The sequence below is a fragment of the Miniopterus natalensis genome, chromosome 15 (assembly GCF_054644295.1).
Source record: "Miniopterus natalensis isolate mMinNat1 chromosome 15, mMinNat1.hap1, whole genome shotgun sequence".
Lineage (NCBI taxonomy): Eukaryota > Metazoa > Chordata > Mammalia > Chiroptera > Miniopteridae > Miniopterus > Miniopterus natalensis.
Window position 1 is genome coordinate 44,359,051 of NC_142095.1, and position 20,125 is coordinate 44,379,175.

Here is a 20,125-nt window from a genome sequence, read left to right on the forward strand (position 1 = left end):
TTTTTAGGGGAAAACAGCAAACTATGGTCTGACCACGTAGCCCCATTCAACAAGTTAAGACGTGCTGAGGTAAGAAATGGCATAGCAATGGATTCATTCCAAGGATGCTGATGTTTGAGCAAGAATAGAAAGTGCACTTAATAAGTTGTTGCAATAGAAGTTAATCTCTAGAATAATTTTTTGTCCATCAGGTTTAGGAACACTTAACTATCTCTGTAATTTTGAGTCTTAATTACCACCCAGGTGGGTGACTGTCAATCTTTATGAAGCTCTGACAACCCACCTCCTTGTGGTGGAGAAGATGGCAGTGGGTTAGCGGGGTTAGTGGTGGTGCTAGATGGTAACCACTTGCCTACCCCACTCAAAAAGTGCCATGAGGGATGCAGTAATATTTTAAATAAAAAGAATAGTTAAATTTAATTTTATATTGAGGTTTATTGGAGAATTTCAAAATACTTCTCAATCCATCAAAGAAACCCTTTCTACCTTTGTGTTGGTGATCAGTGTTTTGAATTGGAGTGGCTGAGAAGAAGGTAGGATGTCAGAAATATCTTTAACTGTAATGTACATATTATATTATGAAATGCTAAATAGATTCCCACTTACTAAAATATCCAGAAAGTTCTGGGTAAGCCATGAGGGTTGACAAGACCTGATTTACCAGTTAAAATAATCTGCCGTCATTTATTAATTCATTGGGCAATTACTGATCACTCACTCTGTGTAAGAATTGTTTCATGTGCTAGAAATATTAGCAAATAATGCAAAGATGAAGGGGGCTAACATTCTGGTGAAGGGCGAGCAAGGAGAGGGAGACAAACAGGCAAAAATGGATGAACAAGAAATGGAATAGGGGAGACGGTGAAGGACGCAGAACAGGGGTGTGGGGCAGAGTGACTTGGTGAGCTGGAGGCAAGGCAGAACTTTAGAAGGGGTGGCTTGGAGAAGCTGGCATTCGAGCTGTGCCAGTCACGCAAAGGTCTTGGCAAAGAGCATTGTTGGCTGAGGGGAGAGCAAATGCAAAGGCCCAGAAGGAATGTGATGTGCCGGGGGGACGGAAAGAAGGCCCGAGAGTAAGCGCGCGGGGAGTGTGCTGGGAGCAGGGCTGCTCCGTGTGCCCCCTCAGGCCTTAGTGAGGAGTTGGGGCGCCTTCTAAGGGTGGCAGGATGCCACTGGGAGGTTTCTGGCACAGGACTGGTGTTACCCAATTTATATTTGAAGAAGATCACTCTGACTGTGTTTGGTGGGTGCCTGGCCATGGGGAGGGGAGGAGGCTGCATCATCAGTTGGGTAGAAACTGTGTCATCCAGGCAAGAGATGGTGGCGCCTTGAACTAGGGGGCAGCCGTGGAGGTGAGAAGCTAGCCTACGATCCCGTGGAGATCCGTGGCACTGCTCTGATGCTGTCTGGTGGCTTTTTGCCTCTTCCTGTAGACTGTCATGTGTTTTAGCTGCTACCATTTATAAAATGCCCCATGTTGCTCTGGGCTTTATACACATTGAATTCTTATAATAGTTTCATCCCAAGCTCATGTGTGGGGCGGTTAACTATCTCCCTAAGGCCAATGCTAGAGAGGGGTCACAGTAAGATTTACCTGGGTCTGTCTGATTCTGACCAAGGCGCAAATCTTAGCCAATATGCTCGAGTGTCTTCATTTAAACTACCTTAGGGGCAGAGTTGGCGCGGGGGAACCAGGACACAGTTGAGTTTCTCTAACGGTTCTTAGAAGGATTGGGCAGCAAAATACCCAGGAAGGGAGGCTCTTGCTTACAATGCAGATTTCTGGGCCCATGCAGAACCAGCATGTCTCTAGCTCGGGCTTGGAAATGTGCATTTAACAAACGCTCCCAAGTGCCAATCACTAAATTTGCAGAGACTGCAAAATAGCACTTAATATTGGTTGTATGAATGCAGGAATATAATGGAAAGGTTCACAGGAAATGAAGATCTCGGGTAGATACTTCACTCTCCCAACCCCCAACCCAGAGAAAATAGAACTCATTTTGGGCTGGGCCCAAGCAAGCCTCAGCTAGCCCTTCAGATCCGCTCAGAAACTAACGATGTGACTAATCTATGGGTATGGTATACTTAAATAATTACTCTTGATGACCAGCACAAAGCCCATTTGTCTCCCTAGCTGAGGAAGTAAGAGCCCCTCAAGTGGGAAACACCATCTTTTTTAAAGGGAAAACAATCTTTTTTTAAAAAAAAAAATCATTATTTTGATCTTATGGACTTTTGACACTCGGGAGCTAGGCCTTACTCACAAGGCCAATTTGCCCTTAGACACATTAAGCAGAGTGCCTAAGGACCACGAGACCTGTAGGGGCTCACAAAAATGTTTTCATTTCTTTTAAAATCAGAAGAAAAACATGCTAGCCTGTTTTAGCCTGAATTATATTCAACTTTTACCAATGCAGTTGTAAAACATAATTTTTAATGTGTTGCTTTTCTTTAAGTCAAGAAATGCCCCAAGAAGGCAGCAGCGTCGAGGGCACAGAGAAGTCATAACACGGTCCTGCTTACTCACCACTCGGCCCAGGCGACAGGCAACTTACCTGGCAGGCGTTGTACAGGAGCTGATGTTCAAACTTCTTGATCCCAAGAATGTTCTGGAACATCTCGTAGAGCTGCTCTTTGCTCAGAATCAGCTCGGAGGCTGCGCTGGCTGTCATGCGGGCCTGCTGCTTCCTGGGGTCCTCTTCCCCGCGGTAGATGGCATCGAACTTGGCCATCCAGGAGCTGAGCACGGTCTCCTTGCTGAGCCCATCGATCTCGGGCAGGCTGCGCACCCGCTTCTCAATGTGCTTCTTGAAGACCTCCCGGGAGTCGTTGGCGGAGCAGCCCCCGCTCTGCACCATACGGGCCACACGGTCGCTCTTCAGGAACACCTGAGCAAGACAGGGCCAGGGGAGACATCAGGAACCGGCCCTGGGGACACCATGCCCGGGCGTCGCAGGAGCCCCAGTGTGGCCACAGCCCGCCCCTGCCTCTTAGCTGTGCAGACTCGGAGGCGTCACACGTTTGGCTCTGGGGTCCAAGCGTGGGAAATGAGAACAGCAGCGGTGCTTAGCAGGCTGTCGCAGGGATCAATGAGACAGTGATGTCCCCAGGGGTGGCCTGTGGCATCCAGACTCTGAGCCCAGGCTGCCTGGGTTCTTTCTCTGCCACTTAGTGGCTGAGTTTCCTCTGGCAAGTTAATTTCTTTGTACCTCAGTTTTCTCACCTCTAAACTGCAGATAAGAGTAGTCTCTACATCACAGGTATTTTAAAATGAGAATTAAATGAGTCAATATATGATAAGCACTTTGAAAAGTAGCCCATGTTAATGCGTATGGTTGTGGTGGTGGTTATTAAGTTTATATGCAAAGCATCTGGCCCTTTGTCCCCACATAGCACTTAAATGTTAACCACTATTTATAGCTTGTTTTATCCCCTGAATGATACTCAGCACAGTTGAAACTGAACAAGTGTTAAGTAAATATGTATTTAATGTCTGTCTCCCTTTCCAAAATGTAAACTTCACGTGGGCAAGGACTGTGTCCTGCTTGTTCCCCACAATGTCATTGTGCAGATGGAAAACTAAGACTCCAGGGAGGGGGGACTTGCTCCTGGTAACTCAATCTGGCTGACTATACATGCCTGGTCTTTGATTGCACCCTGGTTCTTTCCTTCCCTGAGGGTCTCACCCACCTGGCGGAGAACCCTGGTTGTTTTGTTGGTCCTGCCCAGGTCCTGGGACTAAGCCATTCATTAAGAATGGTTTGCTTTTTCTCCAGTGCCCTGCACAGCCACATGGTTCTGGGACGTAAGACAAGATAGAGAAGCTACTGCTTAATATCCATAAAGAGGAACCATCTGACACCTTTGAGCTGTGTCCTGGTCACACTTCAGAGGTGCATAAATATCCTTCCAGAGGCAGAAGAAACGTTCACTCCTCTGTCAGAGTTCAGGAAATGCCCTTGTTGGCCATGAGATGGCATTGCTTGGGCACGTTTCATTGCTGCACGTTTCATTGCTGCAGGTTTCATTACCAGGCTTCCTTGGGGAGGAGAGCTGTTAGAAAGGTGGCCTCCACGTCTTGTGACTCTATGAACTCATCTAGAAAGACAGAGGGCTGAGGGTTTGTTCACAGGCCAGAGGCCACGGCCCCCTTGCCTGTGTCTGACAACTGGTCTCCGCTGAGACCTTAGAGTTCACTTAAAAATCAATTTTAGAAAAAAGATTCAAATGAGTCCTCAGGCCTTATGAGACTTAATGAGCTGCAGAACTCACCTAAAACTCTGTAATGTTTAATGCAGATGGCTTCTCCACCTAACACACTGTGTCTCAGTCTTAGATCTAGATCTCAAAGAATTTGAAAGTTTTGGGGCAAATAGAGAAATTGTGTGGAGAGGCAGGAGCTGTAAACCATGGTCCCAGACCAGTCCTGCCACTAACTTGCTGGGTGATGTTGGGTAAGTCACCTCCCCTCTCTGATTCTCCAGTTTCTAATCTGCACACTGAGGGAGGTGAACTATAATACTTGGGGGGTTGTCTTTGCACTTGTAATATTCATACCCTTCTTTATGACCCATTCTTTCTTTGGGCACTCAGAAGGTGGAAAGCACTGTGCCAGGTGCCAGGGATACAACGGTGAGTAAAACGGATGCAGACCCAGCCCACAAGCCCCCATGACATCATCTTAATACTCCCATCCAAATACGGTTACAAGTGGGGACAAGTGTTATCAGGGAAAGTACAGAGGTCCGGGGGGGCCTAAAACTAGCAATCTGTGCCAGCATGTGGACAAGGAAGGCTTCCTGGAGGAAAACTCCTTGGAGAGGACATGCGACAGATGGTTAGGTGAACAGAGTGAGACAGTATTACAGAGACAGGGAACAATATGTGCAAGGACCCTGAGTGTCCGAGGACATAGGAGAAGCCAGAGTGGCTGTGGTAGTGAGGGGTGGGGAGTGACTAATGTAAGACGGGAAGAAAGGGGCCATGTGGCCCAGGGCATGGGAGGCCACGTTGAGCAAATTGGTCTTCATTTGAAGGGCACTGGGAGGCCACTGAAGATTTTAAGCTGGGACATAACAAAATCAAGTTCACATTCTCTGTCTTCAATGTGTCAAACAGACCTGAAAGGGGCCAAAAGAACTGGCAGGAAGCCTTGTAGGACTACAGGTGACTGCTGATGGAGGCGTGGGCGCAAAGGGGTCAGGGTTAATTCTTTGTTTTCAGTTTTAATAAACATTGGAGGTGACTTGGAAACAATTAACAATGAAGTCGCATGCTCCTCTCCACCTGGGCCAGTAACAAGCCCCCATAAAACTGGGCCAGTAATAAGCCCCCAGCACCACATTCCTTTCCCCCAAAGCCCTCCCATTGTTGCCATTTGTCATCGGTCTTTGTGACTCTGGTTAATATCTAGTGTCAGGAAGGCAGGAGTTATAAGTGTTTTTTCCTATTATTTCTTCGAGTGCCTAAGACGGTGTCTGGCACACAGCTGGTACTGCACTGAATGAGTGAGCGACAACGCACACTTCTTGAGGCAGAGACCCCGTTGAGATTACATCTGGGTGGGGCAAGAAGGTAAAGGCGACACCAGCAGGCACAACACATTGGTTTCGGACGCCAACTGGCGGAGGCTAGATGCTCCGTGGGGCCTGATAACGGGTGGGAGGAAATGAAGGTGTTGGCACGTTGACCCCAGCGGGCGACAATACCGGGAGGTGACTCCTGGATCCCGCACACATCATCTGCCTGACACAGTCCCTTCCTTCATTCCTGCGGCCACTCAATAAATAGTTGTCACTTAACCTCCATCAGCACCACTCTCCTGCCCTATCCCAGGGGGTCCATGCAGCCTGCCTTCTTCCAGAAAGATAAAACTTTGAAAAGTAGAGGCCTCCGTCTGCCCAGAGGTAGGATACGATCGCCAGGCCTGGAAGGAGGGGCGGTGAGGGGAACGTCCAGAGTGTGGGGAGGAGGCCGGAGGCTGAGGCGACAGCAACGCTGAAATGCCCGCAGGAGGCGAGACAGCGGGGGCAGAAGGGTGGCGGCAGAAAACTGATCCTCGAGGCCATCGCCTGTCTGGCCCCCAGCCTGTCAGAGGGATGGGCCCGGGCAGCCTCGCCCTAAAGGCGCCCTGCCGCTCCTTGCGCTGGCAGCTCCACCTGGGGCTTTGGTTTTCTGTTTTGGTCTTGGCTGTCCCAGGAGACTTCAGCCCCGGGCACAGCTCTAGGTGGCACATCCATAAATCGGCCCTGCTCCTCTGCAGACTTCCAGATAGGTCACAATGGGAGTTAGAAGAAAAAATAACTATGGCATGGCGAAGGGCAGTCAGTCCAGGGGCTCGCCCCCATCCATCAGCCCCCCTCGCCAGAGCCAAGCTGCCTCAAGGTTGTTTTAAAAACACACAAGTACTTATGACCCTACGCGGAGGGGGGCGAAGCTGGCCCAGCGCCCACGCCTTCGCTGACTGACAGGCGGAGAAACCGAGACAGATCCTTTCCTGCTCTACAAAGGCACATCATTCCAAAATAAATAACAAAAAGACCTTGGTGTTAGGGTAAATAAGATTTAAAACACACACACACACCAACCTGGTTGCTATTGGCAAATGGCTGCCTAACAGGAGCAGGCTCTGGTGTCAGAGGACCTGAGTTCAAACTCTGACTCTACCAGCTGCTAGCACTGAAACCAGAGCAAGTTGCTTAATCTTCTTGAGCTTCAGTTTCCTCGACTCTGGAATCATAACTACCCTACCCTGTAGGACTTGAGAAAGGATTCAACCAGACAATGTGTGTCAATTGGTGAGCATGGTGCCTGCTATAAGAATGTAACAAAAGTTAGCTATTATTTTTTAACAGATTACCATGCATCCATGAGATAAATTATTTTTTCATTAGCATCTAAAGATGTTCATGATCTGCTGTTAACCCAGAGACTTCCAATGGTAGAGGCGAGGTGGGCTTGGAGGATAGGAGCATGACCCTGGATAGGCAATAAGACATTTTACTGATGAGGGTGTCATATGTGTGATTCTTTCAGAGGTAGGAAGGAGATTGAAAACTACTATGCTAATAAAACAAGTTATTAATATTTCATAGTAATTTTCCATCTTAAAATGGAAATCAAGTAGCTATCTGTATGTGTATAGACATATTGAAAATATCTGAAAAGATATATACCCCAATTTAATAGTGGTTGTTTAAGATGATGAAATTACAGGTATTTTTCTAGTCATTTCATTTAGATTTTTTCCTACACTGTCTAGTTTTATAATTGGCATGATTTACTTTCATAATCACTTAAAATACCTCTTTCTACATGAAAAAAATATAAAATTTACCTTTGTTGAGGCAAGATGAATGTTAATTTCTAAAATAAAATCCACCTTTGGGTCCTAAAGATATCCCTCACCAAAAATTAAGGGATCATGGTGCAAACTTCAGATGCACACCTGGGGCCATGACCTGTGGCAGGTGGTGGTAGGTTAGGAGCTAAAGCAGCTTCCCTTTCCCCTGCCTTGACCTTGCACCTCCCTTAGCCTAAGCCCAGGCCCAGAAACTAGGGCGTGGTACTAGATTTAGGGTGAGTGTGTGTGTGTACAATTTAATCCAGAAAACAATTATGCAAGAAAGGTCCTATTACAGATGAAAAAACTGAGGTTCAGTCTTGGCTGGGGTCCCAAAGCCATCAGTCAGTAGAATTAGAATTCAACCCCACATCTTTTGAACACTAAACTCAGCCTCCTGACCACCCTGACCTCTGCCTCCGCTTTTCTTGCCTGACTTTCCCACAAGAACAAATGGCGTTTGAATGGGAGTTGCTCTTCTCCTAGGGCTATGTCTGTTCTAAGGCCATGAGGAGTTACAGTAGGTTTACCTATTGGAAAATATATAGATTCACTTCAGAGAATAGCCAGGTATGATCTGACTGCTACTTTTCTTAGATTAAAAAAAAGTTCAACCATAAAGACTAAACAAAATATGTCACCTGTGTAGAGGACACCTGCGGGTTTTGCCTGCCAACCATCCTTCCCTTCCTAATAAGAGTACCTTAGTCCAAGAACCTCTTTGTCATTACATAAAGTTTCAGTGGGACTGTCAATCACGGGCCTTGTCCTTCCTTAGCCAAGTGGTGGGGTGGGACTTGAGGTTGGCTGATCACACTTCCCCCTCTGGGGTTCAGATTCAGAGTGGGGTGCCACCACGATGGAGTGGGATTGGAGTAGATTCATACCAATGACAGGGTGTCCATTATATTCTGGCTTCCTAAAGTCAATCTACTCTGGTTTCTATTTTTTCTTATGCTTGGTTATTTCTTTTAATGGCAAAAACAACAACAGACAGTTGTTATTGTTGCTGTTATTATTATTAAGGCTTAATCTAACCACAGTCCGTTTCCGCTGCTAACAACTGAAGAATTCTGCGATACACATTCAAAGGTAGTTTGACAAATACCACCCAGGCCTTTGTTAGAGGCGATCGGCTGAAAACAAAGCAAGCAGCAGCCAGGGCAGCCGTGATGTTGGGAGCGGGTGTACATCACCGATGTCACCCTCACTCCCCCACGCTTCCTTCCAGGCGGGATCTGAATGAGAGAGGTTTCGTAAAACTTATCCACCCATCTCTTTTCTCTGATGCCAGGCCCAGCATGTGAAGGAACCAGAATTAAGCAGGGAGATGGGAGGTGTAGGTGAGCTGGAGGCTGGGCGGGCTTATGTCTTAGACATTTGTCTAAAAGAGTTAAGAGCTAGAAGAGATGTGGGGCCGTGGAGGGAGGCCTGGCTCTCTGGTGTCTTAGGACCGTGGCTGTGGGAACAGGCTGAGGGTGCTGGGCCAGATCTCAGAGCACCCACCTCAGCGCCCAGCCCTCGAAGCCCTGATGGAAGAGATTAAAGGGTTAACCTGCAGTCCTGCTGGATCGGCTTTGACAATCAGGGCCGCCAAGATAGGATAAAGGAAACCACCTGCTCTCCAGGGCCACAGGGGACCTTGGCCTCCCTCTGCCCTGGCCCAGCTCACCCCAGGTCTCACCGACTCGCCGTTTAATGCTGGCCAGCCGGGTTCAGCCTGGGCTGACTGGCACAGGTGGAAACCGTTCTTGACTCTGCTGGGTGACAAACCATCACTGCCTTAGTATGACAAGGACAGCTCCTGAAACGGACTGGGTTTGTCTACTGCAATAATCTCAGAACTCTGGGGAGAAGATTTTTTTCTTTTCTTAGTGACATTACCTTGGTAAAGTGGAATGTGAAGGTGTAATGTGGTGGGGTGGATTGTGTGTGTGTGTGTGTGTGTGTGTGTGTGTGTGTGAGGGTGTGAGTGTGCGTGTGTGTGAGTGTGTATGTGTGTGAGTCTGTGTGTGTTTGAGAGAGAGTTTAGAAAGAGAATATATGTGGTGTTTTCTGATGCACACCATTCCCCTTCTGGTAAAAAGCACCCTAATTTCTCATTGGGAAACCACTGCATTTTCAATATGAATGGCTCCAGTGGGCTGCACGGGGGCTCTAGAGGTGGATGTGTCCCGGGCCTGGTTCCCTGCCTATTTCACCCCCTTCTATTGTGATTGGCTTCAGAAAAGACGCCTGAAACCATGTCACTCCCACCAAGTCACCTGGCCTTTTGCTGGGGCTCTCAGTAAAGAGGTATCTCTTTGCTCCTGGGGTGGCATGGAACGAGCCTGCCTAAGAAGCCAACAGACAAGAGTGAAGCCGAGGGTATGGAGGAAGATACCCAGCCTGCTGGCATCTCTGGCATCTCAGGACAGCCAGAGCTGAAGCCAGGTCTACCTCTGGGCTTTTAAGTTGCTTGAGCAAATAAACCTCATTTTGGCTTATCCCAGTTTGAAGTAGGTGTCTGTCATTTGTAATCCAAAGACTTCTGACCAAGACAGATACTGACAGAAAAGTAACTGATTTCAGATTAGGGTAGAGGCAGAGACACTAAGCTGCTCCATCACCCAAGAGCGAAGGGACAGGGAAGCGGGAGTGTCATCAGCCTGGGGCTCTGCCAGGTAGACTGTTAATCCCGACCCCGTGACTGGGGGCCTCGGCTGCAGGGGGTGAGGCTCCCGGGAAACGTGAATCTCAAGGCTCTCCAGCTTTACTGAAGAATATTAAATATTCGGTAATTTCTCAAAGCCTGTATTCTCAACAGGCTAAAAATAAAAGTTTTTTTCAAACAGACTGGCCAATATAGAAGAAAATATTGGGATCACTGTAGATATAATGCTAATTGCCAGAGACTCATTAACATGTTGATGACTAATTTTCAAATTTAATTAATAGAGAGAAATGGCACTTTCTTTTAATTTATGTCATTAGTCAAATGAGCTTTCTAATTAAGATTAGCATTCTCAAAATTTATAAACTGAATGACTTTAAACATGAACTACGGATAAGGGTCTGCCTGGTCAGAACCGGATTCCAGAACTTGAAAAGGGGCCAGGGGGAATTAACTTCATTCCCTGGCAGTTTCTAGAAAGAACTTTTGTAAAATGTATTCAAGTTCTTCACTGCCATACCATCACTGTGATTCCAAATCTCAGGTCCACTTTCCATTAAATTCAATTGAAAAATTACATCATATCAGATAAATCAGTAAGTTTGCCACTTATGGGCAATAATTAATAGTGCAGGTAAAATGAAAAAAAAAAGCTTAAATTTGACAAATATAAAAATGAATCCAACTTCTACAATATATATTCGAATAGAAATTTCATTGAGGAAATGACATGTAAAATGAGTCCGTGGCCGGACTCAGCAAATACCACAAAGATATTTGGTTACTATAGAAAGTAGCTGGCAAGCTAATCCACAACATCTTCCCTCCTGGGGTCTAATTGTAGCCTTGCTCCACTCTCCATGAGAGGAGGGGTCTCGTGCTCCAGCAAGTGGGGAGGGGGCTTCACTAAGTCAATGGACTAACAGCGTTAAAATATCTGCTGAGGATGGGAGTGGAAGTGGGAGCACCAATGTTCCTGTTCTGAAATAATTTGCTCCCTAATAATTTAAAAAAGGAAATTAGTGAAAAACAGGTGCAAAACTCAGTTTGTTGGATTTCCTTACACTTATTTTAGAGTTTATTGTTATTACTTTGAATTACATGTGGCAAAATGCCATATGTTTTTCATGCTTAGGGGATGGTTTCTAATGCTTTTAACCTGGTCTTGACAATGGGTAAGACATTCAAGGCACAGGACTCCAAACACAGGGAATATTTGGATCACATGGAAACAGATTAAGATAAAGTAAAATGTCTTTCAGTGACCAAATAATCATTTTTGAACATGTGTATGTCAAACACTGCCAATATGCACATTATGTAAGAATAAGTATTAAATTCAAAATAAAATTGTATACATTTAAATTGTACACATGATTTTTTAGGTGTACAATGTGATGATTTTATGTACATATATAGTGAAGTGATTACCATATTCAAGCTCATTAACATATCCATCACCTCCGATAGTTAGCATCTTCTTTTTATTTAAGATCTACTCTCTTAGCAAATTTCAAGTGTACAGTAGTGTTACTAACTATAGTCACCATGCTGTACACTAGATCCTCAGAACTTACTCATCTTAAAATTGAAAGTTTGTACCCTTGACCAACACCTTCCATTTGTCCCACCCCCGGTAACTACTGGCAACTACCATTCCTAGATTTAAAAGTAAATAAATATTTAATGCTAAAAAGAAGTGCCGGTGGAATTCTGAATTCTCTTTACTAATAAATCACTGAGGTCTAAAGGTGAAAAAGTACTTGTGATATATACTCAGATATATTCTCTCACTTATAGGTTTTCTCCTGAGAAGAGTTGTGCATTTTGGACGGCGGTCTAACTTGCAGGAAAGGACTCACAGCACCATTTTGATAGAAAGAAAAGTAAGATAGTGAAGGCACCATCCTCAGGAGATGTTGACATTCTTCAGAAAGGTTGTAAGTGGTGGGAATATGCTCCTGACTCACTTCAAGTCTTAGCTCTGGAATTTAAACAGCTGTGTGACCTTGAGTAATTGACCTAACCTCTCTGAGCCTCAGTCTCTTCATCAGTAAAATGGAACTAATATTGGGACCTAACTCTTAAGGCTGCTGTAAGGATTAAACAAGACATTGCATGTAAAGCACACAGCCACTGCCTGGTATAAAAATCAGTTGGTAAACAGGAGCCTCGTTTACAGTTTTCCCCCAAATAAAATGCTATTATGCCCTAAAATTGTAAGCAATCACCCACCCCTTTGCCTCAGGAGGCATGGTCCTAGAGAAGGTCAAGGCTGCTGTTCCCACTGACAGGTAGCCCAGAAACCCTGGGCCACAGGCCTGAGCTGTCTTGCCATTCTTCTGTACGGTGAGTCTTACCTCATAGTAACTCTGGACAGCGTTCATGAAGGCTTCGTCAGCCACGATCTGGGTCTCCCCGTTGAGAAAAGCCTGAAAGCGGTCCTTGACTGTCTGCAGCTGCTGTTTGCTGATCTGTAAGAAGCAGAGGGAGAGGAAGAGTGAGGACTTGTTCTGGGCAAGGATCGTGGTATTTGCACTGAAGACACCAGGCCCCCTGGTGTGTTGCAGCTGGCTGCACAGGCACGTGAGAGCTGAATGTTAAATTTGCAGGATTTTGTGAGGCAGCTATTAAACACATCCACTTCTAAAAAATAATATAAATTACAGTTAAGTAAATATATTAAAAACAAAATTAATACATATTCAACATTCATTGCTTTTTTATTATTTCATCACATTTTACTATTATCTGTACTTTTGGGGTTATTTGCATCTATTGTTTGTATTGTAGAAATGACATATAATGGAGCGCTACCCCATATCTCTTCCCAGTCCACATTCAATGACATCTTATTGGAAGCTAGTTATCAGCCAAGGTGAGAGTGGTCACAGCATGGAAACTGGCAAAGGCTGCAAGTCAGGCCTGTTTGTTTGAGAGATGACTGTTACACACACCACTGCACAGGCCCTCAGGTGGTCTGAAATGCCCCGCTTTACAAAACTACAGTAATCAAAACATATAGTACTGTCATTAAAACAGGCACACAGACCAATGGAACTGAACTGAGAGCCCAGAGACAAGCCCACACATATACGGTCAAGTAATATTTGACAAGGGAGCCAGAATACTCAGTGGATAAAGGATAGTCTCTTCAGTAAATGGTTTTGGAAAAACTGAATATTCACATGCAGAAGAATGAAATTGGGGCCCTATCTTAAACACTCACAAAAATTAACTCAACATAGATTAAAAACTTAAATGTAAGCCCCCCCAAATTATAAAACTATTAGAAGAAAACAGGAAGAAAGCTCCTTGACATTGTCTTGTCAGTGGTTTTCTGACAAGAAGAGCACAAGGAACAAAAGGAAAAATAAACGAGTGGGACTACATAAGACTAAAAAGCGACAACATGGGAGGTGGGCCCAAGGTGGTGGTGGAGGTGGATGGGGAGCTCGCCCCTTCCCAAGAACACATTGACCATATGGCTATATTCAGAGCAATTCCTCCTGAGAGACAACGGTGAGCCAATCGAACAGCTTCTGCCCAAAAAGCAAGAGAGAGGGACTGCGGCGAGAAGGTCAGGAAACCACGAGAGCTCTCCAGGAGCTGAGGGAACAACCCAGGGCAGGAGGTGACCACAAATCAAAACCATACAAAAATACGTAAAAACTGAAGAGAAAGGAACCCAGTTAAAAAGTGACATCGTTGATGGGCCTAGAGGGTATCCCGCTGAGTGAAATAAGTCAGACAGAGAAAGACAGACACCATATGATTTCACTTATATATGAAATCTAGAAAACAAATGAACAAACAAAATAAAACAGAAACAAACTCACAGACACAGAGAACAAACTGATATCTGTCAGAGGGAAGGGGGTTGGAAGGATGCCTGGAAAAAGGGGAGGGGATTAAGAAGCACAAGCTTCCAGTTATGAAATAAGTCACAGGAATGTCATGTACAGCACAGGGAACAGAGTCAATAATATCGTAATAACGATATACGGTGACGGATGGTTACTAGACTTACTGTGGTGATCATTTTGTAAGGTATATAAATGTTGATCACTATGATGTACATGTGAAACTAATATAATTTAGTTATTATATGTTAACTACAATTAAAAATAAATTAAAAAATAAATCTAAAACCTTTGCATGATCACTTTGTAAAAAGCTTTTGTACAGCAAAAGGATCCACAAGCAAAATGAAAAGGCAACTTACGGAATGAGAGAAAAGATTTACAAACTATCTGACAAGGAGTTAATATCTAAATTATATAAGGAACTCATACTGTATAACAAAAACCATACAATCTGTTTTTAAAATGGGGGGAAGCATCTAAATAAACATTTTTCCAAGAAAGACATACAAATGGCTAACAGGTACTTGAAAAGGTATTCAACATCATCAGGAAAATGTAAGTCAAAACCACAAGGAGATATCATCTCACACCTGTTAGAAAAAAATGGCTATTATCACAAAGACAAGAAATAACAACTGTCGAGAATGTGGAGTAAAGGGAACTCTGTGCACTGTTGGTGGGAAGGTAAATTGGTGCAGCCGCTATGGAAAACAGCACGGCGGTTCCTCAAAAATTAAAAAAAAACTAGTATATGTTCCAGCAATCCCGTATCTGGATGTATATCCAAAGTAAATGAAAATGAGACCTCAAAGGACACTGGCACTCCCATGTCCATTGCAGCTGTTCCCAACAGTCAAGCTATGGGAACAACCTAAGTGTCCATCAACAGATGAACAGACAACGGCCCTGTGCTTACATATGCAAGTCAGTGTTCTTCGGCCACGACAAAGGAGGGAATCCTTCCGCTTCCACAACTTGGGTGAGACTTGAGGGCATTATATTGAGTTAAATAAGTCAGACAGAGCACGACAAATACAGGATGATATCATTTACATGTAGAATCCAAAAAAATCTGAACTCAGGCAGAATGGAGCGGTGTTTGCCAGGGGCTTGCGTGTGAGGGGGGGAAATGGGGAGATACTGGGCAAAGGGTATAAACAGCCAGTAATGAGATTAACGAGCTCCAGGGATCTAATATACAGCATGGTGATTACAGCTGACAATACTAAACGCTAATTATGCAAGGGGATGGAGACATTAATTAACTTTAATGTGATAATCATTTTACAACACATACGTGTATCAAATCATTACATTGTACACCTTAAACTTAAATATGTTATATGTCAATAATACTTAAATAAAGCTGAAAAATTTTAAAAAAGCAATGTCCTGCTAGGGGCACATGGGGATGTGCTAAGTGTTCCAACCTTATTGTGGTTATTACGTCTATGCCCACAGGACAGATGATGTTTAGTACAGGATACACTTCCAGGGTATTCACAGGTCATTTGGACAGCAGGTCATGCATAACTTCCTGCCTTATCAATCCCACCTTTCTCTCCCATTTAGGATTCCTATCTATTTCCCCTCTTATCTGGATGAGTCACACTGTCCTTCGTCTCAGATGAGCAGCCCTAACCCACAAAGCCCTTCCCAACCCCTAGCCTAGGTCTTCCTGCTATTCCTGTTATTCCCCAGCACACCATTTATTTTGACTACTTGTTAGTTATGATTGAATTTGTTAGAAGATCTATCCTTTCTTGCTATTTTGTTCATTGATGTTTCCCCAGGGCCAACTTAGAGTTCTACACACAACAGGCACTCAATTATGTGCTTGTTAAGTAAATAAGTGAATGAAGTGTACAAAAGGTAAATTGTTTTCAAATATCCTTTAATCAGTTCTAATTTATATAAAAAGAAAGTCAGCTAAAAACTTTGCTCTTTGCAGATCTCACTTATATGTGGAATCTAATGAACAAAATAAACCGATGAACAAAATAGATCCAGAGGCATGGAAGCATGGAACAGACTAAGGAACCTCAGAGGAAAGAGATTAACCAAAGAATTTATATGCATATATGCACAACCCATGGACACAGACAATAGTTTGGTAAAGGCCTGGGGAGGGGGGGAGTGGAGTGGAGGAAGTCGGGGGGGGGGGGGGGGGGGGGCGGGGCTAGGTAGAAGACATCTGTAATACTTTCAACAATAAAGATAAATTTAAAAGGTAAAAATAAAAAAGTTGCACTTCATAAGTGATAATGGGATAGTGTCTGAGAACTGCTGTTCCAGGAGAAATCATAAGATACTTCCAGTCCCCGTCTACTGATCATTGGTCATCTTGCAAAACCCACTTACATTCTCTGAATTAGCCGGAGAGTTAAAAGCCTTTCTGGAACAGGGCTGAGTTTAAATGAATAAATGTGATCTTACCCTTGGTCTTCTCACTGAGAGAACGAATAATTTTTCACTAGGAAAATGGTGATAATTCTAATTACTTGCTACTTTGGAACAGTTATAGCTATTCAATGTCAAAATATGAGTTATTTTTTAAAATTATGAGTTTCTGCATAAGTTGAAGATGCTTTCATCTTTAAGGTCAATGCAAGTCTTGCTAATAGAAATCTTATAGCTATAGAAGATTGAGGGCTGGCTTCAATCAGGAAACAAAACAGAGTTTTGAGAATACAGACAGGATGTGGGGTGATTTACCTAATTTCTGTAACTTTGGGAGAAGTGGGGAATGGTGAAGTAGGGGCAGGTATAAAAGAGTTAGGATTTTGTCAGATTATATTTGTTACAGTCCAATGTTAGCCACATTTTCCAGTAGTCACATTTTTAAAAAGTAAAAAATACAGGTGAAATGAATTTTAATATACTTTACTGAACCCAATATATCCCAAATCATTTCAACATGTAATCCTTACACATATTATAATGAGATATTTTAGATTCTCTTTTTATATGATGTCTGAAATCTGGTGTACGTTTCACCGACAGTACATCCCAGCCCAGAATAACCACATGGCAAGTGGTCAATATAGCATGTGGCTTGTGGCTACTGTACCGAACAGCACAGGCCTATGGCATAGAATGAACTCACTTCTAAGCCCCTTAAACTTTTCTGTTCTGACAGAGGGATATTGGTATCTGTGGAGTTATACAGAAAAATCATAGTTATTTTGTATGTACTTGAAATCATTTATACTGAAATATTGGGCAGAAGTTGATTTGCTCATAAAAGTGACACAATACCATGAATTTCTTTTAAGCAGGCCAGCTTTAACCGGCTTACATCATAAATTTTTACTGTGTAGTACCAACTTAGGTGCCCCACAGAATTTCTTGCTCAGAATTCCTTCCAAGGCTGGGTCAATAACAGTTCTGTGTGATTTGGGGGATGAGATGGAAGGGGCTGAAGGGGCAGGAGAGGGAAGGGAGACCAATAAACCTTGCTTGTCTTAAATGCTTGAGTAATGGAAATAAAATTAGGTGAGCATCCTCTGAATGACGAAGATTGATTGTTGACCCTGGCCAAATCCATGATCGCACTAACCATTTGTTAAATAAGCATAGTGATCCTTGTTCAAAAAATATTTACAGAGCACCTACCACCTACCTGGGCCCTGAGGGTTTCATGATCATCAAAACACACTCAATCTCTGATCTTGCTGGCCAGGGCCTGGCCCTATGAAATCAAAGAAATAAGGGATTGTCCTCAGGGAATGTGTGGTCTAGAGGAGAGGAAGAAGCATGTAAAATGCACAAATGTAGGTTTTAGGATTTCAGAAGAGAGAGGTTGCAGAATAGAAAACTCTCAAAAAGAGAGGGCCTTCAGCAATATTACTCCTCAGTTTCAAGAACATATATCATGAAGCCCCACAAAACATCCCCCACTTCTCTGGACACCTCAAGCTCTCAGAGGGAGAGGTAGGGACAGACTCTAGTGGCAGAGCTCTGCTTATGTCTGGGTTTGGATACCTGCCAGTTCATGTTCACTACTTTTCTCACCACTGATTAAACAAGCATAGTGTTTATATAGTCACCTCACCAGCTATTTCTCTCTGGGCAAACAACTAACCTCTCCACACCTCAGTTTTTCCATCTGTAAAATGGAACCAATACTGACTTCCATAGGACTGTTGTGAGGATTAACCCAGATTCACTGCAGAACCTGGCACAGCATGAAAGCTCAATAAACATTAGCTGCTGTAATGATCCTCATCTTTGAGTCTCTGCACATACTACTCCTTCAAGAAAGCATGCCTCTGGGAAAATTCTATTTGTATCTTCAAAATTTAGCCCATGTGCTCCTTCCCAGACCTTCCTAGGTGGAGTTTGCTGCTTGGTCAGTGGCTGTTCACAATCCTAAATGTACATGAGTCATGCTGGGAAGTGATATTTATTTAGACTCCAGTGCTCGGAGGCAGGGTCAGGAGCTAAAAGGCATGCTTGTGTCCAAATCCTGGTGATGCCGCACACTTCCAAGCTGGGTGGCCTTGGCAACCTAAGCCTTGGATCTTCATGCATAAAATGGGGAGTATTAGAACCGGTTGCTGGAAAGATGAAGAGAAACTGGGGTGACGTACCCAAGGATCGTAGTATGTAGCCTGGCACAAAAGAAGAATCGAGTGATAAGCCGCAGGCCATAAACTAAATGGCCCCAAGGCCCCCCGTGATTTGGCCTTGGTTGGCTTCTGGCTTTGTCTCGTCCCACTCTGCTCTCCACTTACTCTGCTCCAGCCAAACTGGCTTTTTTTCCCTCCTATTCTCAGATGTGCCTCAACCTTGCTTGCCTGAGAGCCCTTGCACTTGCCAGTCCCCCTGCCTGGGATGCTCACCGCCTGCCTCTCCCCGTGGCTGCCCCCCTCTCACTCTTGGGGCTCAGCCTACCCACACCTCCCAGGAAGGCCTACCCTGACCACTCTGTCTACAGTAGTGCCCTCAAGCTAATCCTTGTCACACTGCCCTGGACCCTATGCACTGCCTTCACAGCCATCATTGTTGTGAGCATTTATCTTCTCTAAGACCCATTTAGTTAATTGAATTATAACATGATATAGAAAAATATACGTCATAAACACAGAGTGTGAGGCGTTTTCATGAAGTGAGTTTTCCCATGGAACCAACTTTTCATCAAGATAAAGAACATAACCTGGAGCCCAGAAGCTCCTGCATGTCTCCAAAGCCATTGCTCCTCTCCAAAGGTGACCAGTAGCCTGACCTCTATCATCAGAGGTTCGTTCTGCCTATTTTTGAACTTGACGATCACGCAGTCACGCATTATGAGACTCTGCCCTGTGGCCGGCGGCAGCAGTAGCTTGTTCAGCCTCACGCCTAGTAGTATTCCATTGCACCTGGAAGTTATCTGTCCTCTTGTTGATGGACGTCTGGGCCTACATTTGGGCCTTTATTCTTTATTTTCAAATTGTGCTTACTTTATTTATATCCCTATAAGAGCATATATTTCATATGTACAAGAACCACACCTATCTAGTTTACTGCTGGGCCTCTAGTATCTAGCATATAATGGCCTATACCCAAATATTTGTTGCATGAATACAAAAATTTATGTTTAATATATGCCAGGCACAGTGTTAGGTTCTGGAGATATAAGATTACCAAGGCACAGTCTTTAAGTTCTCAGTTTTCTTACAGTGTAGTCAGAGATCACATACTAATCTTTGGTTCCTTACCACACTTTTGCTGACTGTATAAGTGAATGAAAATCTCCCTTAGGAGCCCACAAAATAACCAGTCTAAGAGCCAATCTGTGGGACAGAATTTATCTCTGGGTAAACGTTAAGCAACCTAGATAGGCTTGAACCCTGAAGGTGACCTTACATGAACACACGGAGATCACTGGCCCGGATTAGCTGACAGCACAACTCTAAATAGACAACCGGGCTTCTGTGAGCTGCTTACAAATAGAGCCCTCCTGAAATAGAAGCCCATCTCCAAGCACTGGATGTGTACAGAAACCACTGTGCTTCAGCTCAGAATTCAGAATTGAACTAGAGTGCAAGAGCAGAAAACCTGAAAAAATGAAGGGTAATCATTGCTGAGAAGCCAAGGACTTCTTCCCCGTCTCCTGTGCATCTACGAGGAGCCATGTGACAGAGGTAGAAAGCTATTGACAGTCTTCTAGAAAGCTTTTGGGATCCTCCTAAAATGAACATGTCTGGTGGTATAACCATTTTCTTTTTTGCTGTTCCTTCTGCTAAGAATACAACATTGTCTAGATCTCTGGTGTCGACT

At 44.2% G+C, this 20,125-nt stretch overlaps 1 protein-coding gene across 2 annotated transcripts in view; it reads right to left on the reverse strand.

The window, feature by feature from the left end:
- The window catches only part of CADPS (calcium dependent secretion activator), a 434,238-nt gene that overhangs the window by 319,637 nt on the left and 94,476 nt on the right, over positions 1–20,125 (reverse strand). For both annotated transcript variants that reach the window (XM_087825065.1, XM_087825064.1), the window contains exons 2-3: positions 12,359–12,472; positions 2,559–2,891 (exon numbers count right to left, since the gene is read on the reverse strand). In XM_087825065.1, the coding sequence (XP_087681191.1) occupies positions 2,559–2,891; positions 12,359–12,472 (447 nt within the window). The remainder of the gene's footprint in view (positions 1–2,558; positions 2,892–12,358; positions 12,473–20,125) is intronic.